The 24,755-nt window shown below is 42.6% G+C and overlaps 1 protein-coding gene across 8 annotated transcripts in view; it reads right to left on the bottom strand.

Annotated features, from left to right (window-relative positions):
* MED12L (mediator complex subunit 12-like) overlaps positions 1-24,755 on the bottom strand; it is a 368,195-nt gene that overhangs the window by 319,524 nt on the left and 23,916 nt on the right. For 6 of the 8 annotated variants that reach the window (XM_010835383.1, XM_010835387.1, XM_010835379.1 and 3 more), the window contains exons 2-5: positions 13,071-13,175; positions 8,595-8,786; positions 7,171-7,203; positions 3,898-4,057 (exon numbers count right to left, since the gene is read on the bottom strand). In XM_010835383.1, coding sequence (XP_010833685.1) covers positions 3,898-4,057; positions 7,171-7,203; positions 8,595-8,786; positions 13,071-13,175 — 490 coding nt within the window. The remainder of the gene's footprint in view (positions 1-3,897; positions 4,058-7,170; positions 7,204-8,594; positions 8,787-13,070; positions 13,176-24,755) is intronic. The other 2 variants (XM_010835384.1, XM_010835381.1) reach the window with 1 other exon arrangement.

Raw genomic sequence — 24,755 nt, 5'->3', positions numbered from 1 at the left:
CAAAGTGAAGTCGCTCAGTCATGTCCGACTCTTTGCGACCCCATGGACTGTAGCCCACCAGGCTCCTCTGTCCATGGGATTCTCTAGGCAAGAGTTCTGGAGTGGGTTGCCATTTCTCCAGGGGATCTTCCCGACTCAGGGATCGAACCCAGGTCTCCCGCATTTCAGGCAGATGCTTTAACCTCGGAGCCACCAGGGAAGCCCTAAGCAACAAAGCAAGAGGCCAGGGTTCAATCTCTGGTCAGGGAACTAAGATCCCACATGCCACAGCTAAGAGTTCATGTGCCACAACTAAAGCACCCAGTGAAGACCTGGTACAGCCAAATAAATAAATAAATTTTCAAAAAGGTAACGAATCCAACAAGAAGTCCTTGATGTTCTGAGCTAGACACTGGAGCCAGACATTCCTCCATTTGGCAGAAGAAACCATACATCCAGGTGATACATTTATATCTGGGGCCCCTAAAAACATTCTTCATAAAAGATGAGAGTCTATCAAATTTTAATTTATCCTAAAATTGTTTTACATTTCATCTGAATCATTCCTCCAAAACCTTTTTGTTTTTTTGGTTTGTGGTTGGTTTTTTTTGGTTTTGGTATTTTTGCCTTTCTGTGATTTTGACAGTTAAAATCAGGAAAACATGAACAGGAACAAGTTATCAAAAAATATGAAGAGCATCTAAGGAATGGCAGAGGAGTCTCTCCGTTATAGCCAGTGATGCTGAAAATTTCAAGAATTACAAATTGGGGCAAACAAGAAAAAAAAAAAAGAGCAAGTATGCACTACCTACCCGCCCCTCCCCCGCTGCCACCACACACACACACACACACACACACACACGCCTCAAGCCTAATTATTCATTTATTATTCTTAAGCACTGCTGAGCATCTTCTGTGTGCCAGGTACTGCCCTAAGATACCAAGCACAGAACATATCTGACAAAATATCTCAGGAAGGAACAGTACAGTTCAGAGTCAGAAGTAGGAGGTGATCAATTAATTAGAATATAACAAGAGCTATGAAGAAAAATGAAGCAGGACAAACAGACAAAGTGACAGGAAGATGACATTCTGACTGCGGTGGTCTGAGAAGGCTTCTCAGAAGTGCCCTCTGAGCTAAGCCGGGAGTAGGGGGATGGAGCAGGCCCGGGGGACAACGGAGGATGGGAGGGAGAGCGGCACCCACAGGTCAATGCCTGAGGCCACGGCTTGCACACAGGCTGCTGCTGCTGCTGCTGACCGAGGCTGAGAGAGACAGGCGGCCATGAGAGGACGCTGAGCACAGGTGTAGGCCATGATTTATGTCCTAGCAGGGCCACTCTGGCTACAAGTAGAAAATTGTCATTAGAGGAGCAAGAACAAAAACAGGATCAGCTACAGGCCCTGCAAGAAACAGGGCAGGCATGGGGGTGGGTTGGGGAGTGGGGGTGCTTTGGGCCAGGGTAGAAGCAGTGGAAAGAGGAATACATAGTTGGACTCTGGCTGTATTTTAAAAGTAAACAGGATTGTGGAGGGAGTGAATGTCGAGTTCTGAAAGAGAAAAGCCCAGAAGGACTATGTCTTTTACCCTATCCACCCGGTGACTATGTACAACATTACTGAGGAGAAGTCGGCAGAAGGAGTAAGTTTAGGCATGGTAGGAAATTAAGACTTTCACTTGATACACATCAGGTTTTAGATGCTAGTCATCAAAATAGAAGTGACTAGTAAGCAACTAGATACCCAAGCTGTTGGGAGAAGTATTAGCAAATGCAACAGATACATGCAGAGACACATATGAGAGAGAAAGGGTAGAGAAGTAGAAAGAACTGCACATACATGTGTGTGTCTGAATGAAGAAAAGCTCAAGAAAACATGGAAAATGTGAAAAGAAACAAACACTGCACTGTATCTACTTCAGCACCATTTGAAAATGCTGCAATGGAAGGTACTATTCTAGTAATTAAAGAAAGGGGAGGCATTTCTTCAGTTTCCCCCAGTAAAATAATAAGCTAATAATAAAAAAAAAAAAAGTAGGGCTTGTCTCGTAGCTCAGTCAGTGCAGGAACCCGCCTGCAGTGCAGGAGACCCAGGTTCAATTCCTGAGTCCGGAAGATACCCTGGAGAAGGAATGGGCAACGCACTCCAGTATTCTTGCCTGGAAAACCCCATGGACAAAGGAGCCTGGCAGGCTACAACTTCGCGACTAACCCACCAGTGAAAAAAATTAGATACAGAATGAATAAAAGAATACCGTGAAAACAACACTCAGAGACAACCGTTGGTAACTTGGTGAATTATTTCCTCCCATTGTTTTCTTGATATTTACCTACTGACACACAGACAACACAGTTTGGTTTTGCTTTCTAGATATAGTTCATTTTTGCTGGTTATTCTGACACACATGAGATAATGCTAAACTCCATGAAATTAGGCCATTTTTTTTGCTTTGTTTTGAATCTAGATTTCCGTGCTTTTAGAGTATCTTTACTCTTCAGTTCACCAAGGCTCCCTCAACCTCTCCAAACACATCACACCCTAACTCACTCATCTGGGCTGCTGCCTGACAGGGGAAGACATCTGTCCTTTCCATTCCTGCTGCTCCTCAGAGCTTTGCAATTGGGGTGGGAGTGGGGTGTCTGTCTTATAAAACCATAAGCACATTTCCATTTCACGAAGAATTCTTTGTAAACCTAATCTCTCAATGGAGTCTTTATGTATCATCCTCTGTGCACATTTCTAATGTGGCATCAGATCTTTTATAAAGCATGTTTTAGCACTGCCTCAAGGAGTCACTGTCTAGTCACTCAAAGAGTGGAAACTGACTGAAAACCGCTTCTCTTCAGTTCATTACAAATGCCCACCAGAGCATGTGTGTGCGCGCACGTGCACACAGATGTGAGGGGATGACAGACACAAAATCTTAAAAGACAGTTTCAGACAGAGAAACATGCTATGAATAAAACAACCACCCGTGAGAACGTAACTGCAGGAAGGTGAGAAAGAGAGAGGATGCTATTTATCTGGGTGTCCCAGGAAAAACCTCCTCAGGAAATGACACTCGAGCAGAAGCCTCAGTGGAGCAAACGAGGCTGCAGACACCCTGGAGAAGAACAACCCAAGAATGTGCCAAGCTGCTCCAGTCGTATCGGACTCTTTGCAACCCCATGAACTGTAGCCCACCAGACTCTCCTTTCCCTGAGATTCTCCAGGCAAGAATACTGGAGTGGGTTGCCATGCCCTCCTCCAGGGTATCTTCCTGACCCAGGGATCAAACCCATGTCTCCATCGGCTCCTGCACTGCAGGCAGATTCTTTACCACTGAGCCACCAGGGAAGCCCCACAATCCAAGTACAGGGAAGAAGAAAGACGGGACCCTGAGAAGGAAGGAGCCTGCATGTTGGAGGGATATATGGAAGGCTGTGTGGCTGAAATGTCACAGCAAGAGGGGGCCAGATCACGGATGGCCCTGCAGGAGAAAATCTGGATCCTTATTCTCACTGTGATGAAAAACTACCATAACATTACAAACAGGAACATGAAATGGTATGATTTAGGCTGAGCAAACACCGTGGTGGCTGTGGAGAGACTAGAATGTAAGGAGCAAAAATAAAGGCAGGGAGACCAGTTAGAAGACTGTGACCATTCTCCAGCCAAGAGATGGGGTGGTGGAAGCACAAGTCAGTCAAAGTGGTGGTGAAGTGTTTAGGACACATTTTGCAGCTAAGAGCAACAGGACGTGCTGAGAGAATTGGGAATCTGTGCCTGAGGAAACAGAATCAGCCCCTATCCACACCGCTAATGACTTAGCTTCCCTAACGGACCTTCTCAGTACTCAGCTCGCTGGGCTGGGTACAGGAGGTGCAGGCAACAATGACTTACAGGATAATTTAAAATGTATCACACTGTCTCACTTACCCAAATTGGGATCAGTGGCCGGACGTTTCTTAATTTTCGCTTCAGAAATAGCAGAGTAATAGGCACACGTCATCTTGATCAGCCATGTTGCTCGAACCATTGGCACTGAATACTTCGCTAAATATGCAAAAACATCTTCTTTTTTACTAAGGATGGGAACCTAGAAAGAAATAACATATTTATAATCATCCCATATTATATTCATCGCTAGGCCAGCCTAAAGAAAGGGGAAGTGAAAGAGACTCTTAAGTCCATGCTGACTCTGACAAAGTTATTCTTCATGGATTTTCAAACAGCACATATGGTTTTTAAAAAATAATAAAATATTTTAAGCAAATTTTAATAAAAAATAATTGACACTGTATGTTTAGTGCACTGGTGGGACAGTTTTATCAGTTGTGCTTTCTTATTTATAAAAACAAATTATTTTCAAGCTCTCAGATGCTGAAAGCTACTCCTTGCATCAACAATAGAGGGAAATAATTTCATGACAGTCCTCCAAAGAGTTTAATCTCAAAATTGGAAAGGACAGATCATGAGAAAACCTATCCCCACTCTATATCTTATTGAAGGGCATTTTTGTATAAAGCTTTCCAACTGTAACATTTCATAAGAATGAAAATTTCCAGAAAGCTTCTAAAAGAGCCTTTAGCCCAAAATTTTAAATAGAGGCTAAAATGATGGCTCAGTGAATCTGCCTAATAAACACGGCTCTAGAAATAGCTGGGTAATTAATTCACTGGTTGAGAGTGGGCACTTGAGGCAGTTAATTATTTCTTCCAGACCACAAAGGTACTATTTAGCAAATTAGTATCCCAATGTACTGCTGAATGGCTTGCAAGAGTTAATCCGGTCTTGTAGAATTCCTCATAAATACCCTAGGAAGAGCCCATTAATCTATACGTATCTATCCAATTTATGAATACAGGGTAACACAGTGGACAAAGGGCACGTTGGCTACAACGCAGCAGTTTGGGAAAATTGAGATGGAGAAGCAGGCGTTGTCCCACTCCCAGCCCCCAACAGCAATGAGTACCTCTGTGTTTCATTCCTGGCCCTAGTCTGTGTGATTAAACCCATCACTCCCAGGCCCTTCATGTATGAATGAGATAAACTGACCCTGTCTACTTCACAGTAGGGTGAGGAGGATAAAGCAAAAAAATTACATTTATCAAAATTATGACAACTTTCGTTGTTGCCAGTTCCAAAGATTTCTTCATGCCCCCCAAAATATTCTCAAGCCACGGACTCTACCCACCTAAGAAAATTCTGGAAACCACAATTATAAACATCACTAGCCCTGGTTTCTATGTCCCAAAGTCTTGCTCGATTTTTGTCTTGAAAAATCAAAGCTTCAAACCAGCTAATTTATTCATATAGCATGGCATTTTTCTTAGTTAGCCAGTGGCTTAGACAGTGGGTTTTTTGCAGTATACATATGTTACAAACTTGACAACTCACAATCTTGGTACAGTGTAATCCTAGAATTAAAAAGTGGTTTTTGTACGTAGCCCTTCAAAACAAGATATCTTTTGTACCTGGTTCTTCCCAAAGAAACTTCAAGCTGCTCCCATGATGAAGGAAAGCTGTCTGGCTGGACCCTGAGATGCAGTGTGTCCATAAAGTGTACTTTATGGTCAATGTAACAGACTTCTGACCGTGTACTATTCCTGCCATGGTTGCTGACTTTAGAACGTAAGTCCCATGACAGAGGCAACTACATCACACACCACATAACTAAAAAGGAGGTGAAAGGGACACAGCCTAAAGCTGTAAAACGTCCTCTCTGTGGATAACGGTGAGACATTTTAACAAGAAAATGTCCTGAACATTTAGCTTACAAGACACATCTTCCAGGGAGCACAAGGCTTGGGTTTACTATCACTTAGGCGGGGGAGAGGAAAAGCACAAGACCAGACTGCTGTATTCTTCACTAGGACAGACAGTACAGTATCAGGGAGTTAAATTTTAGCTGTCAAGGTCAGGTTCCCCGCTAGGTAAGATGTACCAAAAGACTATATATCATATATAAAATCAAGGCTTAAAAATAAGGCAAACGCAAAAAGTAAAGTTAGCACCTCCATAGAAGTATTAACAGTAGTATCTTTATAGAAGCCTAAAGGGTTTCTTTTGAGCAGCAACTGACAAGAAGGAGTTGGGGGAGGGGTACATTTTGATCATGCGAAACGTTTAGATGAAATAGCAGGCAAAGCTGAGTCTTCCATGAACAGCAGCACAAGGCAAACCTGCAGCTCACTGCCCTTGCTGGCAGAACCCTAACAAAAACGGTTGGCTCAAATCAAGGGTTTTGGAATTCAGAAGAACATATGTGAAGAAAGTTATTTAATTAAGGAAGAAAACACATTTTGATGGTTTTGTCAAATTTACAGTTTGGGCCAACTCAGGAAGGAAAATATGTTTACACTGACTGAAGTATGACTTCCTGCAGAGATGGATTCCATTTTCAGCCAAGAAACCATCTGACTTCAACTTGTAGCTGAACCCAGGCAGTCACCGGGCAGCTGTTTGGTTTCTGAATCAAGCTGGAATTGCATCTAAGTACCAAAAGAAAAGTAAGACACCTAGCACGTGGTGGTCTTCCACTGGCCAAAGGGCCACCCTTGAATCACCTTTCTCTTCGCAAGCTCCTTACCATCAGCATCCCGTTTGCTGGGTAGTGATAGAGGGAAATTCCTGAGACCACAGCAATCAAAGTCACCGGAAGTGAAACACATCATTCCTAGTGAGCTGTGCCAAAGGCTAGAAGGATATATCCCCAGAAGCAAGAAGTCTCCTTTTCCAAATCTAGCTATGACCATGGTTGAATTAAGAGGCCTTTTGTAGGTCACTGATGACCTTTCTGAGGCTAAACACATGGGGCACTGTGGAGCTTTACAGCAGCAGAAAACCAGGTCTGGAAACTTGATCCCGTCCCACACAGGAAACTATTTTGAACTCTAGATCAGAGCTGGAAGATGACTCAGGATCTTAACAGGAAAATGAAGGTCTTCTGTACTAAGCCACCTCACAGATAAATATCAGAAATTAACAAGATGTATTTAAACTTCCTAATATGAAGGAACATGTGGAGAATGCCATTTTCTACCCAATTCTACAGAACTGTCACCATCTCAGGAGGATGAAATGCTGAGGAAGGGATGGGACGGAATGGCTCTTGAAATGCCCGAGAAATGAATAAGTCAAAGTATATTCAATGGTTTCACAAAGAAAATATATTTTAACTTTGCAAAGAGAATTAATGTCAGGGCTTACCTGAGGGACACCTGACTTGGCCAGAGGCAGCTCCTAATAAAGAGAGAAGAACAGTGGCTAATACACTGCACCACAATTCATCGCCCTCCATAAAGATGAGAGGCCATTACACCCCTTAAAGCAAGGGCATCAATTCCTCACCAGTACTTGCCTGCAGGAAATATCCCCAAAAAATACATTCTAAAAGCTTACAAAAAAGGCAAACCTAAAAAGAAAGACATCAGGCTGGCTACATAGGAGTGGAAGGTACTAACCCACATGGAGGGTATGAACTATTGGTAGAAATACATCAAGTATTGAAGGATGGGCCTTTGACTTCTGTGGCCTTCAGATACAATTCACACACCCCTGTGGGCCCACGTGGTAAATGCTGAACAGTGGAAAAGAAATGCTCTGTGGTTCAGCCTGTGTTGAGACAGAGGCACTCCCTGAGTAGCAAGAGGGGGTTATGCTGATGATTGCGCTTTGCAAGGACTTCAGTTGCCTTTAAGCACTAGCATCTACGAAAGGCAACATGATGCTCTGACATTAGGGCAAAATGAAGCCAATGGGAGCTACAGGCACTATTTTCAAAGAGTTGCTTTAGAAAACAAACAAGTAAATACACAAAGGAGCTCTCCTCTCACCTGAGCCTGCACCAAGCCATTCGTGAAAATTTAAGAATGGAAAATGGGCTCTCCTGAAACTAAAGGGTTTCAGGGGAGATGAGAAAGACCTGGGAATTATTTGAAAGGTATGTAAGAAGTCAGAGATCAAGACTAACAGGGAGGTTTCTGGCTCTCATCTAAATTTCAAAGGACGTTTTATATTATAGGGACTATAAGATTGTTGAATGTGTGCAGTATTTCCCATTTGAGGAAAATGATCAAAGGCAAAGATCCTAAAAGAAGCCTCCCTTCCCTCCCTCCACTTCCCCCTCCTCCAAAAAGCTGGGAACTATGAATAAAACTGCCCCATTTTGTTCTGAAACTTTTTCAAAGATGTTCTTCATGCACACACAGAATCACTATCTTTTATCTCACTTGTTCAGAAAGAGACTTAGGTTAAAAATTTGGATGGACGCTTTTCAAGACAAGGAAATAACATTAAAGTGAGGATTTCTATTCAATGCATTTTGGACACCATGGCCTAAGAAAACTGAGAATGTAACAAGAATAAATGAAGTCTCACTGCCCGTTCTTGATTTTAAAACCCTGTCTACTGCATCAACAGCTTCCTGTGTGGCATGTTCAGGTCTCCAGATGTCCCTGGCACCACATGCCGCCAAAATGAAGGGCCAACAGCCTACGAGCAGCACACACCTGCCACTGAAACTCTGAGTTGTGGAGAGAACTGGGGAACAGAAATATACACTTCAACATTATCCCAAATAGTTTCATTTCTTTAAGGCCACAAGGAAAACAACGCAAGAAATACTTAAATACCTTTTTTGCCAAAATAGCAAGTGGTTTATTTCCTGCTAAGTCAGAGAACCAGCTATGAATCGCACTCTGGGATCGAGCAGTAACCAGCCAATAATTATCTTTAGCATTAACTTGTGGTTTCTTCTTTCCGGTGTCCTGGAAAGTGTTAAGCTTTAGTTTCTCAGCTAATATGCTGCTAAAATAAGCTCCGATCTGTGGAAGGGAAAAAAAGAAAAGGTTTAAAGACAAAAAGCAAGAATGTTAGTAATGTACATATTAGTATTTTATTTGTACTAAGTGAAAATCTTCAAAGAGTCCATCAGAAAATAAAAGAGGAATTTGAGACCTTGAAGCCAAGAGATGTAATTTCCTTACACTAACATAACACAGAAGTTCCCAGAGCACCTTTGTTTCACTACTCACAAGCAGTTTGGGGGAAAAAAAGCACCTTTGAAAATCTCTGTAAGATAAAATTAATTACATACTGAATAAATTTCAAGAGAAGGGGTTCTGCTTTAATCTTCAGCTCTATGTCTTTTTCATAATACACACTGGTTTGGAGAGAACCTTTTTCCTGTGAGGTGTTGCATACAACAGCAGAACCTAGTAATCTCACAGTAATCATTCTTTTCCTTGTTTTATCTTAATAGCATGTATTTTTGGAAAGGAAACTCTGTATTTACACTCAGTGCCTTTAAAAAAAAATTAGTCTAGAGAAATCTAATTTATTTAAATGGAAAATTACAAAAGGTTCAATTAAATTAAATATTCAACGTTTTTGATAGAGCTGCCAATTTCATGAGTACAGGCATTTCAAGAGAAAGCTAATGTTACTTGCTCTGAATGGAACAAAGTAGCAAAGGGAGCTTCTGTGAATGACTAGCATTTTCAAATTAACCATGCTTAAAGAGGACAAAGGAAAGAGACAGGGACAAGAGCGGAGGGGACTAATATCGAAAAACTCAATAATCCACAGAAAACCTGTTGGAATTTCCAAGAATCCTATCACAGCATCACATTGTGTCCTCTGGAAATTCTTTAGTACCAGGATGTGGACAACAATTTCTAATGAATACCTTCAATAAGGTTAGCAGACAGCAGCAACCATGATTAAAACAAAATGCCTACCATGCTGCAGCAGGATAAGAATCACTGCCTTGGTTAATGCTCACAAGTCAATGAACCATTCGTCTATAGGCTGGAGCACAGCTGGAAACAATTAGCCGAGTCTATCTACCAGGGTGAATAACTGGTACAACTTTTCTAATGTGAATTGGCATCTCCTGCTCCTTGAGATTGATATACAGTGAAAAAGTTTGTTTTGCTAAGTTGATGTAACAGGGCAATAAAAATTACAGTAATTAGAAAAAAAAAAGAAGTCTGAACTTTAATTTTCTTAAACAAATTCATAGTATGGTTTTATTTTTTAAGCAAAGTGTGCAGAATATCCAGAGAAAAAATTAAATGCAAAAATTCAGCAAAAAACAGTTGTTTGAAAATAAGCAAGTTTCTCAAGCAGTATTTGGTGAGTCTTTGCACCAATGACACGAAACACCTACCTATGTAGATTGTTTTATATTTAAAAGATTCCTTATTTGCAATTATGTATGAGCAGTTTAATCAAAATAAAGGCATAAAACAATTTTAAACTAGTCTGAGAACTACCAAGAATATCCACAGTGATCTGAAGAGACTATTTAATTAAACCAAGCCAATCATTAAAGAGCTTTGCAAAAATTATGTTTTAAAAAAGTCTGGGCAATTTCTTGCAATTATACTCTTTTCTGTGTATTTAATAATAGCAATGGAACATAGGGACTGTATATATGTTTTACTTCCTAACAAACTTTATGAACAATAACTGTAAGCAAAGTCAAACTTCCCAAAAAACAAGCTCAGAGAAAATTCATGACAGAACTCAAAAATAAATAAATAAATACATCACCATACATTTAATTTTATTCTAACAGCAATATATTCACATTATTCCAAAATCAAAGAAAAAAAGTTAAGAGCCTCATTCCCAGCTCCCAGTGCCTGCCTCCAAGTAACCACCTTGATGAGTTTGTCTTTCCAGTGTTTCATCATGTGTGAATACACACAAACACACACAAATGTATTTTTGTCTTATCTATACTTCATTATGTACACTGAGTAAATCTGAGAACCTTCCTTCCATATCTGCATATGGAGACCATCCTCGTTCATTTTCACAGACAAATAATAATGTACTGTGTGGATACCCACATTGAATCTAATCAAGTCCCTGCTGATGGACATTTAGAGTGTTCAAATTTTTGCTATTACAAATCACATTGAAGTGAACAGCCTTTCCTACTGAATATTTCAGTTGCCAGTTTAGCAAATTACATATCCTTGTGTATAAATGTATGCATATAAAGAGATCTGAAATAATACACAAATTTTTAACAATGTTTATCTCTGGTTAAAACAAAACAAGAATAGAAATTCATCTGTATGCTTGATTTCTCTTTATCTGAATGCATGCTTTTTCAATTTAATGAGTAAAAGTACTTCAATATTTGAAAACAGAAATAACTCAGAGAGGACGAAAAACCAAACCTTAAAAGAATACAAACAAAAACAGATAAATCTATCTATATATCTAATTGTTAACATAATTACACAGAAAAAAGACTTAGTTCAAGAAACATGTTTAACACAACACTGACTACATTTTCTTAATGAAAATGAACTTTAACTTAAAGTTAGTCTGAAGACAAAAAGTATGGTAAAGGAATTGTAGGCTTTACAAAATTAATATTGCTGTTGGAATGACACTGGTATAATTTATTCTGGAACTTTTTATGTATAACTGGACTCAGTGAGGACTTCCCTGGTGGCTAGATGGTAAAGTGTCTGCCTACAATGTGGGAGACCCAGGTTCAATCCCTGGGTCGGGAAGATGCTCTGGAGAAGGAAATGGCACCCCACTCCAGTATTCTTGCCTGGAAAATCCCATGGATGAAGGAGTATAGTGGGCTACAGTCCATGGGGTCGCAAAGAGTTGGGACACGACTGAGTGACTTCACTTTTTTTATGTATATTGTAAGATAGAGTAAATGAATAAACAAGTCGATACTGCTGGGATTCAGGGTTCTTGCTTTGAGAGAAAGGAGATATAGTGATGGAAAGGGAACAAGTAAGGGAAAAACTCTGTGGTACATGAGTTAGAATGGACAGATGGAAAGGAGGGAGGAAGGGAGGGAAGGAAGGAGGAAAGAAATCTAAATATATCTATCATCTCTGTCCATTGAAAGGCCCTAGACGTTGCAACCAGAGAAGGCAATGGCAGCCCACTGCAGTACTGTTGCCTGGAAAATCCCATGGATGGAGGAGCCTGGTAGGCTGCAGTCCATGGGGTCGTGAAGAGTCGGACACGACTGAGCGACTTCACTTTCACTTTTCACTTTCATGCACTGGAGAAGGAAATGGCAACCCACTCCAATGTTCTTGCCTGGAGAATCCCAGGGACAGGGGAGCCTGGTGGGCTGCCGTCTATGGGGTCACACAGAGTCGGACACGACTGAAGCGACTTAGCCGTAGCAGTAGTAGCAGCAGCAGACGTTGCAACACTAGTAGCCTTGAGCAACCCAGGTACCAAGATCTGGGCTGGGGCAGGAAAAGAACAAGATGGCCCTGGACAATGTTATTGTGTCACAAGTGAGGAAATGATGACACGAGAGAGATATGTCAAAAAGGCCCAAAAACTAGGTTAAAGTTGCCCCCACTGACCAAATGTGAGACAATGTGAGCATCAAAAAGAAAACTGAAAATAATACAATTGATTTTAAAAAGAGTTCAGGGGTTCAAAGTGAACCCCTTAAAATGCAGTGTCGTTTACAAAAGAATGCCAACTATTAAACATACAAGGAATAACAACTACAAAACCAGCATTTTTGCTTTTGCAAACATCAGCAAAATAAATCATGCAGCAGGAATCATCAATTGATGCTAAAAATCAGAGCATAAAATTTTATTGCCGAATAGTATATTCATATGGTCTCAAAGCAGCATCCTGTGGAGATTCCTATGAGGAAGAGATGACAACTTTTGCAAAGGAAAGAGACGGCAGACACCACGTTAAGTGATCAAACAGTATAACCAATAATCAGCAAACTAACACTGCACATCTGATACGCAGTGTAGTCTTCTTACCAAAAATATACAACCTGAATCTTGTCATGAGGAAATAATCAACAAATCTAGACTATAGTACTAGACAATAAGAGAAACAACTGGACTCAGTGAGGAGACCTGGAGAGCAGTACTGCAGTGGATTAAAACAGGGTTCGGAGACACGCCAGCAGAAAGCAAAGCGTGACCCCTGATGGGAGCCCGGGGCAGGGCACCATAAAGGATACCTGGGGGAACTGTGAACGTGGATCATGGCTTAAATAACACAGATGTATCAACATGAGTTACCAAGGGTCTCACGTACATATTTCAGAAGTTTTAGGAAACAATGAGCATTACCTTTGATGGGTTAATCACAATATTTCTAGCTGAGCCATGTTCATCTCCAGTAAAGGCTGGCTGATTGTTGAAGCCTTGCTTTACATTCACTGCGGTAAGTTCATCCTGTTGGAGAAAAGGTACTGATTAGTCCCAACGATGTAAAAGCTCCAACTGAAGCCTTTTTTGGGCTCCAAAATCAATGCAGATGGTGACTGCAGCCATGAAATTAAAAGACGCTTACTGCTTGGAAGGAAAGTTATGACCAACCTAGACAGCATATTCAAAAGCAGAGACATTACTTTGCCGACAAAGGTCCAACTAGTCAAGGCTATGGTTTTTCCCGTGGTCATGTATGGATGTGAGAGTTGGACTGTGAAGAAGGCTGAGCGCCGAAGAATTGATGCTTTTGAACTGTGGTGTTGGAGAAGACTCTTGAGAGTCCCTTGGACTGCAAGGAGATCCAACCAGTCCATTCTAGAGGAGATCAGCCCTGGGTGTTCTTTGGAAGGAATGATGCTGAAGCTGAAACTCCAGTACTTCGGCTACCTCATGCGAAGAGTTGGCTCATTGGAAAAGACTCTGATGCTGGGAGGAATTGGGGGCAGGAGGAGAAGGGGACGACAGAGGATGAGATGGCTGGATGGCATCACCAATTCAATGGACATGAGTTTGAGTGAACTCCAGGAGATGGTGATGGACAGGAAGGCCCGGCGTGCTACGATTCATGGGGTCTCAAAGAGTCGGACACGACTGAGCAACTGAACTGAACTGAAGCCAGTCTCCTGCAGCCTGAGGAATGACAAACTTCACAATACTCTGTAGAAGAGAGCTGCTGAACACTCACCAAGGAAAGCAGAAATAGGGGTCTAAAAATCAATACATAAATGTGCAGACAGAGACAAAGCAAAGGTGGCCAAATGTTAACAACTGCTGCCTGCAGATAAAAATTTTTCACTAACAAATTGGAGAAAGAAAAACAAAGCAACCCCTCTCCCATAAACATAAAATCATAGATTCTAAACTAGAACTGCTTCTAGAAAGCCCACAGTCTGACTCCCTATCCCTTGCCAGCCCCTATGCATATTTCTGTTCAATATTCCAGAAAACTGGCTCATTCAAGTACCCAACACTCCACAGTGAGTTCAAGACAGAAATGAAGGGTTCCTAGGCACGAGGCTTGTGCTAATCACACACCATCACAGTCCTGCAACTGAAGGAAAGTTTAGAGCTTGCCAAGTTCTTTCATTTATTTTGGTTCACTTTATCTTTACCAAATCTGAGGCGGATGTGAGTCTTCAAGTCCATTTTACAGATGAAAAAAGTGAGGCTAAGCTAGTACAGTAACCGGACAAAGCCAGCGCTGAAAGGCCATCTTTTCAATCCTAGACTAGGAAGAGAAATTTCCATGACACTGTGCACCAGAGTACACATGCCACATGAAAATGTGGTCTAAAAATACACAGCCACAATTCTTACCCTTCTTAAAAAGATCTCCTACGAGATAGACATAGGAAAACTTTCCTTACCAAGGTCACAACATATCAAAAATAGCCCAAGGCATTAAAAAAAAAAAAAAAACGACCTTCCCCTGCCCATATCACTTACCGAACTAAATCAGAGTTCCCAGAGTTCCCGATACAGACGCAAAAGAATAAAAGAGAAAAGATGGAGTAAATGAAGCTACCTTTTGCTCCTCTCACTTCAGGCCAAGAAATAGTCTCGGTGCCAGCTGGGTTAATGGTAGCCACAGCCCAAGAATGAGAATATACACTTAATTCTTCCCAAATAATTGTTCCATGTGTAAAATTAAAACAAACAACAACAAAACTGATCAAATCACTGTTATGATTAGGCAGGAAGCCTTAGGTCAAAATCATTAGTGACAGACAGCTCCTGCAAGGTCACCTCGGGTGAGAACTGGGGTCTCCTGGAGTCCTGCCATGTCACCTGACTTAACTGCGTGAGCTCCGCCTAATACCTCGGCCAGCCCCAGTTTTAGTGGGCTTTCAGAAGACCCCACCAGAGGAAACTGAGCTCTCAGGTAATCAAGTCTCCTTCCAGCACAAAGGTCGCTGGAATCGGGATCTGCACAGAAAATGAATTGCACGTTCATATCAGAAGACATCTTAAACTGCTCCTGAATTTCCAAATTAATTATTTGGAAATCTAGGGCAAAACTACATATGCAAATTTTAAGTCAGAAAGGTGTCTGTCAACTGAAATAAAGCAAGCATGCTGACGGGATTTCTACAGTCTCGGAGTCTAAGGAAGAAGGGGGACATATCGGGTCATGAGGAGAACAGGACAAGGAAACTGAATTCTTATCTTTGCTTTACCATCAGAGTAACACAAGAAACACTAATTGAGTAATAGCATATGTTTTCACGAAAGATACATCCTGGCTTAATTAAAAGGAAGTGTGTGGGGCTTTCAGGACCAACTAGCTCCATTTAGCACCACTTTGCTTTCTATTCTGAACTAACTCCGACTCAATGGACATGAATCTGAGCAAACTCCGGGAGATGATGAAGGACAGGGAAGCCAGGCTGCTGCAGCCCATGGGACTGCAAAGAGACTGAACAATAGCAAAGCCCTGATCAGCTAGCTTGTTGTGACTGACTGCTAACCACTGGCCTGGGCAGCCATGTCTGTCTGTCTGTCTCTCACACACATAATCCCCAGAAGGAAGAACATGGAACCATGGTAACACGTCTGTCAGCCACAGATTTTCCTCAAACTCAGATCCATACAGGTACTGCTGGGAAACATGAGTGCTGAGAATTTTCCAATCCCGCATTCAGAATGTCACAAAAATGCATCCAGAATCCGGCCACTCCTCACCACCACCGAGGCCTCCCCCAGGGTCAGGGGCACCATCATCTCAGGCTTGAATGCTGCAGTGGTTCCTAACTGGCCTCCTGGTTTCAACTCTTGTTCCCTGAAGGCCACATTCAACACAGCAGCCACGGGGAGCTTTGCAAAACTTGAGATGATGACCCTCCTCAAAATCTGCGATAACTCCGCACCTCAGAATGGGAGAAGAGGCCCCATGAGGTGCTACAAGCCCCTGACACCTCTCAGACTTAATCCCTGATCACCCTCTCCTTGCACACTCCTCTCCAGCCACACATCTACCCACCCTCCCACCCCCAGCCAGCTCCTCAAGCCTTCCATTGGACCTTCTCCTGCCTCCAGGCCTTGCGCTGTTCTATTCTTCCTGGGTCTTCTCCCTCCCTCTTCTCCCTGTCTCTTTCCCCTGGTTTGCACATGGCCAACTCCCTGACCACCTTAAGTCATGTTCTCAATGAGAAATGTGATAACTCTATTTGAAATTGGAACTGCCCACCCCATTCCCTTCACCCTAGCAGTCCTAATCTCCCAACAGTCCATAGCACTTACCACCTAAAATCCCTGTCCTGTCTGTCACCCCCGCAGCAGGTAAGATCTGTGAGGACAGAGGTCTTTATGTTGTTCATAAATAATCATGCCAAAGAATCAAAGAATCATGCCAAGCACGCAGAGCAGTGGCTGGCACAGAACACACAAAGGCACTCAATACAGATTTGCTGAAAGAATAAATAAGTGTATAATAACCTGTTTTGAACAATTAATATAAGCATACTGTGACTCACTACCCCATGAACTTGGGGGTACCTAATTCTGTTTGGATTTATGACTAGAATCACTTCACCTCCCAGAGCAGTGGCTTCTCCCCATCAAGCCCAAGGCACTATCCTAAAGGCAAGTAGTTTTAAATGCCCCTTTCCCCCAAGTCTGAAATGAAATTCACAGACAATAACTTTTTTTTTAATCAATGTAATGCCCTCACTCTAAAAAAAATTTTTTTAACGAAAGTAGGTTATAACAACATAGGTACTTGAAAAGAAAACCGAGGCGTGCGCCACTGGGCCACCACCACCCAAGAAGTGTGGCCTGTGGGCAGCTGTGCTGGCCCGACCTGGGCCCTCCCTCAACTAACTCCACAGATTCTCCGGGCAGTTCATTTGGAGAAGCGGGCCTTAGGAGACGTGAAGTGTTAGTAAGTGTTTGTTCCTATACCCAGAATCCCCCTAATGCAGCCACCACAAAATGCAGACTGACACAGGTGGACCGCATTGCCATCTCAAATTATCAGGAACAGCATGGCGTAAACTTTCTGAAATGGAGAAAACACCTGATAAAAGTTTCAAACTAACAAAATAAACTCTTCTCCCGATATATTAAAAACGCAATAGTTATATTCCTCCAAGATTCGGTATATACTGAGTGTATAGATCCCCTCGAGGAGGAAATGGCAACCCACTCCAGTATTCTTGCCTGGAGAATCCCTTAGAGCAGCCTGGCGGGCTACAGTCCACGGGGCTGCAAAGAGTCGGACACGACTGAAGCGACTATGCACGCATGCACGCAAGGGGAATGTGCATTATAATCAAGCAAAAAAAGGTCATATGTAGATTCCCACCTGGGAAAGCGACTTTGAAGGTTTGCTGGTAATCTGAGAGTCCAGTGCGGTAAAGGACAATTCTTCATTGAGCCCAAGTGTCCACACTGAGGACACCCGGCCCCACCCACTAAATGGCAATGACCCCGCATCACAGCAGCTGCCAACACCTGCCTCCAGAGTGCCACAACGCCCCGGCTGAAAACCAGAGTGTACTGAGAGGGACTGCTTTTAGCTTTTAAAGCCCTGCCTCTGAAAAGAGGAATCCAGATTTCAGAAACACGGAGTTTCACACAGGCCCCGCTCCTGCTACAACACCACAAGATTGACAACTGGACGTCCAACTCCAGCCACTGCAGCCCCCCGTGGCCCCCAGCTGTGTTACAAGTGAAGGCCGTGTGGACCCCAGGGTAAGGATGACTGAATTGGAAACGCACACAAGAGGGAAGGGAGAGCCCAGGCTCTGCCTTCGTACTGTCTGAATTTGAACCTCTAACTCCAGTTAAGAGTGGCTCAATCCAGTGCTCTGTGAAAACCTAAAGGGGTGTGTGGGGTGGGAGGTGGAAAGAGATTCCAGAGTGAGAGGACGCATGTATACCTACAGCTGCTTCATGCTGACGTATGGCAGAAACGAACACAAAACTGTAAAGCAATTATCCTCCAATTAAAAATAAATTTTAATTTTAAAAAGTATATATAAACCTGAAAAACAAAAGTGACTCAAAGCAAGCTTCGGAACTGTTTCTGGCCTCAGTTTTCTTCAATTGTGAAACAGGGCTAGTATGGTTTCCACTACTATTACCTCCATATCCCAGCTGAGGAAATAAGAAAGATCATATCGTGGTTTAGAACGTGAAAGAATCCATGTTCCCAACCACTGTGAATGGCCAGCAATTAGTATTACTGCTGTTTTTGTGTCCCATTTCTGCTTCAAGGAAGTGATAACCTGACGCTCCAGTCGAGCTCTAAGGAATGCAAAAGGTTTTGCTTCAGAAATTAAAAGGACCCTGACCTTCAGCAGTGAATGGTTCTCAAACTTTTGCAAGCATCAGAATCCTGATGGGTTTATTAAAGAACAGCCACTGCCTGGGCCCCTCCTTGAGACTCTCCAATTCAGGAGGTGGGGGAGGCGAGGGGTGGCGGGTTGCGGAGGGAGGCGGTGCCCAAGAATCTGAATTTCTCATAGCTTCCTAGATCAGTCATGCAGATCCAGGGACCACACTTTGAGAACCACTGATGTAAATATTTGGAGTTCACAGCTTTCTAGAAAACCAGGGCCCCTGTGTCTGGCAACAGGGCTGCACTCAACCACCAGGAAGAACCTGGGTGCTCCCTCTTAGTTCAGGAACAGGAGATCCCTGGTCCGAATTCTCTGCCACACACCCATCCTACTGCAAAAGCACACACACAAAGCTACACACACACACACACACACACACACACTTACTCACCCAGGAAAAAAACCAATCAAGAAGGTTTCTCTTTCACTCCTTTAACTTCTCCTAGACCCATGAATAAAAACACCAGAGCTGCAGAGTACTCAGCTGTATCAGGAAGCACACAGAGGTAAAAGAGAAGCCTGGTGGGCACTTCTGTTTAAGTTTAGTCACACAAAGCTTTATGTCAGCTTCCTAGAGAAACTAAGGGAAATGGGTAAAAACCACAACGTCACAACCAGAACATGCTCCATGATGCTTTTTCTCCTAAAGTTTCTGAAGAGTGAGAGTTGACGGCAGGAATCCAAGCAACCAGTTCAGAGTAAGATTCGAATTCCAGAGTGTTTACTATTGTTGTTTGTACAGCGTTTCTCAAACTCCAGTAACGCAGCAACATATCCCCTTTAAAGGAAAAACATTCTCTCTGACCCCAGGATGCGTGAAGAACCCAATTTGGGAAAATGAGGTAGGACCTGGATACTTAATGGCCTTAGGGCAGCACTGAGAGATTCAGAACAAGATGTAACATGTGTTATATGAACTCAAACTACAAACTTTTATGACACTTTGCTCTGAAGATGTTTGCCAAATCTAATCAAGTAAAAATAGAAGGGAGAGTGTCCAGATTTTAAAACAGCATGCCTCTAAAATCCCCAAGCCAAGGGACACAAATAGCTTCCTCTTGCACTAGCCTTGACCCTCTTCAAAGATTTCTCTAAATAAAAGAGGATAACTGCCAAAGTCCTTACCACGGTCCTTACAGAGACTGAAACTTGTTTTACTGCACCTAGTCAACAATTCTCAAAAAAAAAAAACAAGAAAAAGCAGAACCACCAGCTACTGCTTTGCCTATCTGCAAAGCTGAGACAACTGAAGACCCCAGCACTTGAGGACACACCCAACCACTAATCAGAGTCTTAGCGGCAAACCATTTTCAGTAAAAGAACTCTTGCTGTTGTTGTTCAGTTGCTAAGTTGTGAATGACTCTCTTTGCAACCCCATGGACTGCAGCACACCAGACTCCTCTGTCCTCCACTATCTCCCAAAGTTTGCTCAAATCCACGTCCATTGAATCAGTGATGCTACCTAACCATCTCATCCTCTGTCGCCTCTGTCCCCTCTTGCCTTCAATCTTTCCCAGCATCAGGGTCTTTTCCAATGAGCCAGCTCTACTGGAGGTTAAATTTTCCCACTATACAATGTGGAGGATAAAAAACAAAGTGCCAACCATGAACTCTGAGTTTTAAATGTTTTTATCATGAACTGTGGTGCTGCAGAAGATTCTTGAGTGTCCCTTGGATAGCAAGGAGATCAAATCAGTCAATCCTAAAGGAAACCAACCCTGAACATTCATTGGAAGGACTGACGTTGAAGCTAAAACTCCAATATTTTGGCCACCTGATGTGAAGAACCGATTCATTGGAAAAGATCCTGATGCTGGGAAAGATTGAGGGCAGAAGGAGAAGGGGACAACAGAGGATGAGATGGTTGGATGGCATCACCGACTCAACGGACATGAGTTTGAGCAAATTCCAGGAGACAGTGAAGGACAGGGAAGCCTGCCGTGCTGGAGTCCATGGGGTCGCAAAGGGTCAGACATGACTGAGCAACTGAACAGCAGCAGCAGCAGAGGCAAAACACTGCACACACATGCGTGAGCCCTAATACCCACCCTGCCAGGAGACAACACTAGCTGAGAACACGCACTCACAGTCCAGCCTGGTGGCCCAGAGCAGGGGTGCATCAGGCCAGGCTGCAGAGGGCTTCAACAGAAACCATCTTTAAAACAGGAGTGGTCCAAAGTTAACCTCAACATGGAGAAAGGAAGACTCATCCACCTCATCACTGACTTCAGCTAAAATGATAAGCCTTCAATAGGCTGAAATTCAAGTTCTGCTTGCTTGGAAATTTGTATTTCATTTTTATCATGAAGTGGATATTAATTTTTGCTTTAAAAATGAGTAAGATGGGATGGGAGGTGGGAGGAAGGTTCAAGAGGGAGGGGATATACAGTATGCCTGTGGCTGATTTCATGTTGATACATGGCAGAAACCAACACAATACTGAAGAGCAATTATCCTACAATTAAAAATAAATTTTCTAAAATGAGAGGCAGAGGTTTTCAAGAATGTCACATTTTTATATGTGTACATAGAAAAGAATGTATAATCAACATCTAACACCATAAAAATAAATTTTATCTAAATTTAAAAATAAATAAAATGTTAAGGCTTAAAAAAATTTTAGGGAGACAAGTACCCAGACACAAACAGAAACAAAAGCCTAGAAACAGGCCCATGTTCACACACAAGGCCAGCGTTCACTGTGCAGTTTTGTATTTGACACTGATTAAAAAAATCAGACCTTCAGTACTTTGGGTGAAGTACTAAGGCACCCATAAATCTTGGGCATTTATCTTGAACTTCAGAGAATGATGTTATTTTTTGGATCACTTTCAGAGCAATCTTTTAATTTCAGTAAGTGTTTCATCAGGAAAATGAGTATATTTTGAGTCTAGTTTGGAAATTGGCTAAGTTCTTTCTCAAAGCGGGGGAAAGTCAGTTTAGCACACTTTTCAATGACCATCATAAAAGCACATAATAAATGTACACACACAGGTGTGCACAGGTGTGCACACACAGTTAAACTCCTCCAGACTTCTCATCCACAGCACAGAACATGTGCAGAGACGTGCGACGCCTCCATCACCTACTCGCATCTAACAAACTAACTCAATGACTGTCAATGAAATGCCGCCACAGATGACAATGCCGCAGAAGCAGAAAAATGTGCCTCTGTGCACTAGTCAGACAGGCTATGCTTAGCCAAGGTCTTACTTCAAACAAACAAAATTCTTTAAAACGGCTTTACGGGACTTCTCTGGAGTGGTCCAGTGGCTGAGGCTCTACGCTCCCAGTGCGGGGGCCTGGGTTTGATCCCTGCCGGGAACTAGAGCCCATATGCTACAACTAAAGATCCACTAAAGATCTGCAACTACAGATGCCAAATAAATTTTTTTTTTAAATACCTTTTTGATTATTTTCCCTAGCTTTGTCCACCTCTCTCCCAGAAGAGCATTCTCTGTCTGCAGGTCCCATTTGAAAAGTAAGGCTATGATAATACCCATCACAGCCCAGATTAACAGTCTTCAGGCAACACTTTCTGTTGTTAGCAGATACAGATGACCCAAGAGATGAGGGAAAAGTCTTTCTCTCCTCACACCTCAACATTAGCCAGTTCGAAGCACACTTCTACCAAAACACATCTCACATCTAGTCCTTCCTTTACAAGAACACAGCCATCTCTCTAACTGCGGCCACTGGCACAGCAGGCCAGGCCGCTGCTCTCATGCCGCATACCTCCCATCCCCACCCAGGTCCAGACCTTGCCTGAGCTCAGCCTGCCCAATGGCCCCGGATGAATCCTTCTGAAACAGGCTGCCTTTTCTGCACTCCCCTTTTTCAATAGCCTCAGAGGCTTTCCTTTTCCTCCCCCTCAGAAGACGCTAACGAATGGAAGCATCTGGCACCACCTTCTATGGATCCTCAATAACATCTGTGGGCCTTCTCTGCACCTAACTCCAGCCAGGACTCACACACACAACCCACTAGCATGGGCATTAGACACCTGGAACAATCGAGCTCCGCTCCCCAGCCTCGCTCCCATTCTGAGTGTTGAATCACAGAGGTCTGAGTTTGAATGCAGAGCCCTTACCTATCACAGAGAACAAGATAAACTGACCTCTCTGCACCTCGGTCGCCTCAATCAAAGTAAGATAAGAATAACTCACAGGGCTGAGATTACATAAGATAAAATGCAGAGTTTAGCACAGTGCCTGGCCACATATTGAGTGCTCTGTAAAATGGTGGTTACTGGTATTAAAAAAAAAATTTATAGCGCTTTTTCTTCATATTTTAACTTTCCTGGAATCTACTTGACTATTATATTCCTTGCCACACACATTGTCTTTTCCACCTCTAAGCCTTGCCTAATGCCATTCCTATCCCCTGGAGTATATTATGCAATCTTTTGCCTTCTTCGAACCACAACCCATGGCTGCCCTGCATTTAATCACTAAAGTATACAGTAGTGTGCTCAGTACTGGGGATTCCATAGTGAGCAAACTGCAACTGTGATAAAGGCCCCAAGGAGAAGCACCACCTGCTCAGAGCACACTTGATAGGGGCTTACCCTAATCTGAAATGTCAGAAAAAAATTCCCTGAAGAAATCACCTTTGCATTTCGCCTCAGAATGCAAAAGAGGCGTTAACCAAGTTAAGAGTAAGACTCATACAACAGCAAGGCTGACATTCTGCAGGAAGTGATACAATATTAACTCTACAAAGACCCTGAAGAGTTAAGAGATGTATACTGTAATTCCTAGAGCAATTGCTATAAAATAAAATGTGAAGCGGTAAGCTAAAATGTTGATGGGTGAAGTTAAATTATTTTTCAACAGAGTTTAATAATCCTGAAGTAAAATGGCAAATAAACCCAACCATATCAATAATTACATTAAATGCTAATGAAATGTTAACAGGCTATGATTCCAATTAAAAGGCAGGGATTGTCAGGATGGATAAGGAAACAAAACCCTGCCAGATGCTGCACCTTAAGCACATTAAGACAGATAAGGTGACAGTAAACACATGGGCAAAGATGAGCAACATGCAAACGATGAACAGAAGAGGGCTGGAGTGGCTACATCAACACTGGACAAAGTAAACTTCAAGACAGAAAGCATCATCAAAGATAAAAAGGCACATATCGTAATGAGAAAAGGGTGAATTCATCAGGAAGACATAACAACAATCACCAGCACTGTGTGCCCATCAAGAGCAGAGGCAAGAGAAGCCTGGGTGAGGTCTGCGGGCCTAGGAAAGTGACATAAAGAATGGCATCATGGCAAGGGCAAGAGGGACCCAGGTGTGAAGTGAGACTGAGCAGCGGGCGGGGACAGAACACGCAGGGTCTTGTGGGCCCAGTGAGGGACTTCTCCCTTTACAAGAAGAGTAAGGGCTTTTTACCCACATGTGCCCTGTGTGCTTAGTCCCTCAGTCGTGTCCAACTCTTTGTGACCCTATGGACTCTCGCCCACCAGGCTCCTCTGTCCATGGGGAGTCTCCAGGCAAGAATACTGGAGTGGGTTGCCATGCCCTCCTCTTTACCCACATACCTACAGTCAATTAATCTTCGACAGATGAGAGAGTATACGATGGGGAAAAGACAGTCTCTTCAGCAAGTGGCACTGGGAAAGTCAAAAAGCCACATATAAATCAATTAAGTCAGAACACAGCCTCACACCATACACAAAAATAAACTCACAATGGCTTAAAGGTTTCAACATTAAAATATGACACCATAAAACTCCTACAAGAGATCACAGGCAGAATATTCACTAACATAAATCGAATCAACATTCTCTTAGGTCAGTCTTGGGCAACAGAAGTAAAAACAAACAAATGGGATCTAAATCAAACTCACGAGCTTTTACACAGCAAAAGAAACTGTAAACAAAAGGAAAAGACAACTTTAGAAGGGGAGAAAACACTTGCAAACAATGCAAAAGACAAGCGCCTCACTTTCAAAATATACAAACAGCTAACACAACTCAAAAAAACACCCAATCAAAAAATTGGGCAGAAGACCTAAATACACATTTCTCCAAAGAAGACGTAGATGGTCAACAGACACACAAAACGAGGCTCATCAGTACTAAATATTAGAGAATTCAAAACTACAATGAGGTACATCTCACAGTGGTCAGAATGGCCCTCATTAAAAAGTCCACAAATATATGCTGGAGCGGATGTGAAGAAAAGGCAA

Source organism: Bison bison, unplaced genomic scaffold, assembly GCF_000754665.1.
Source record: "Bison bison bison isolate TAMUID 2011002044 unplaced genomic scaffold, Bison_UMD1.0 scf7180017864042, whole genome shotgun sequence".
NCBI classification, from domain to species: Eukaryota; Metazoa; Chordata; class Mammalia; order Artiodactyla; family Bovidae; genus Bison; species Bison bison.
This window is presented reverse-complemented; position numbering and strand designations above follow the sequence as displayed.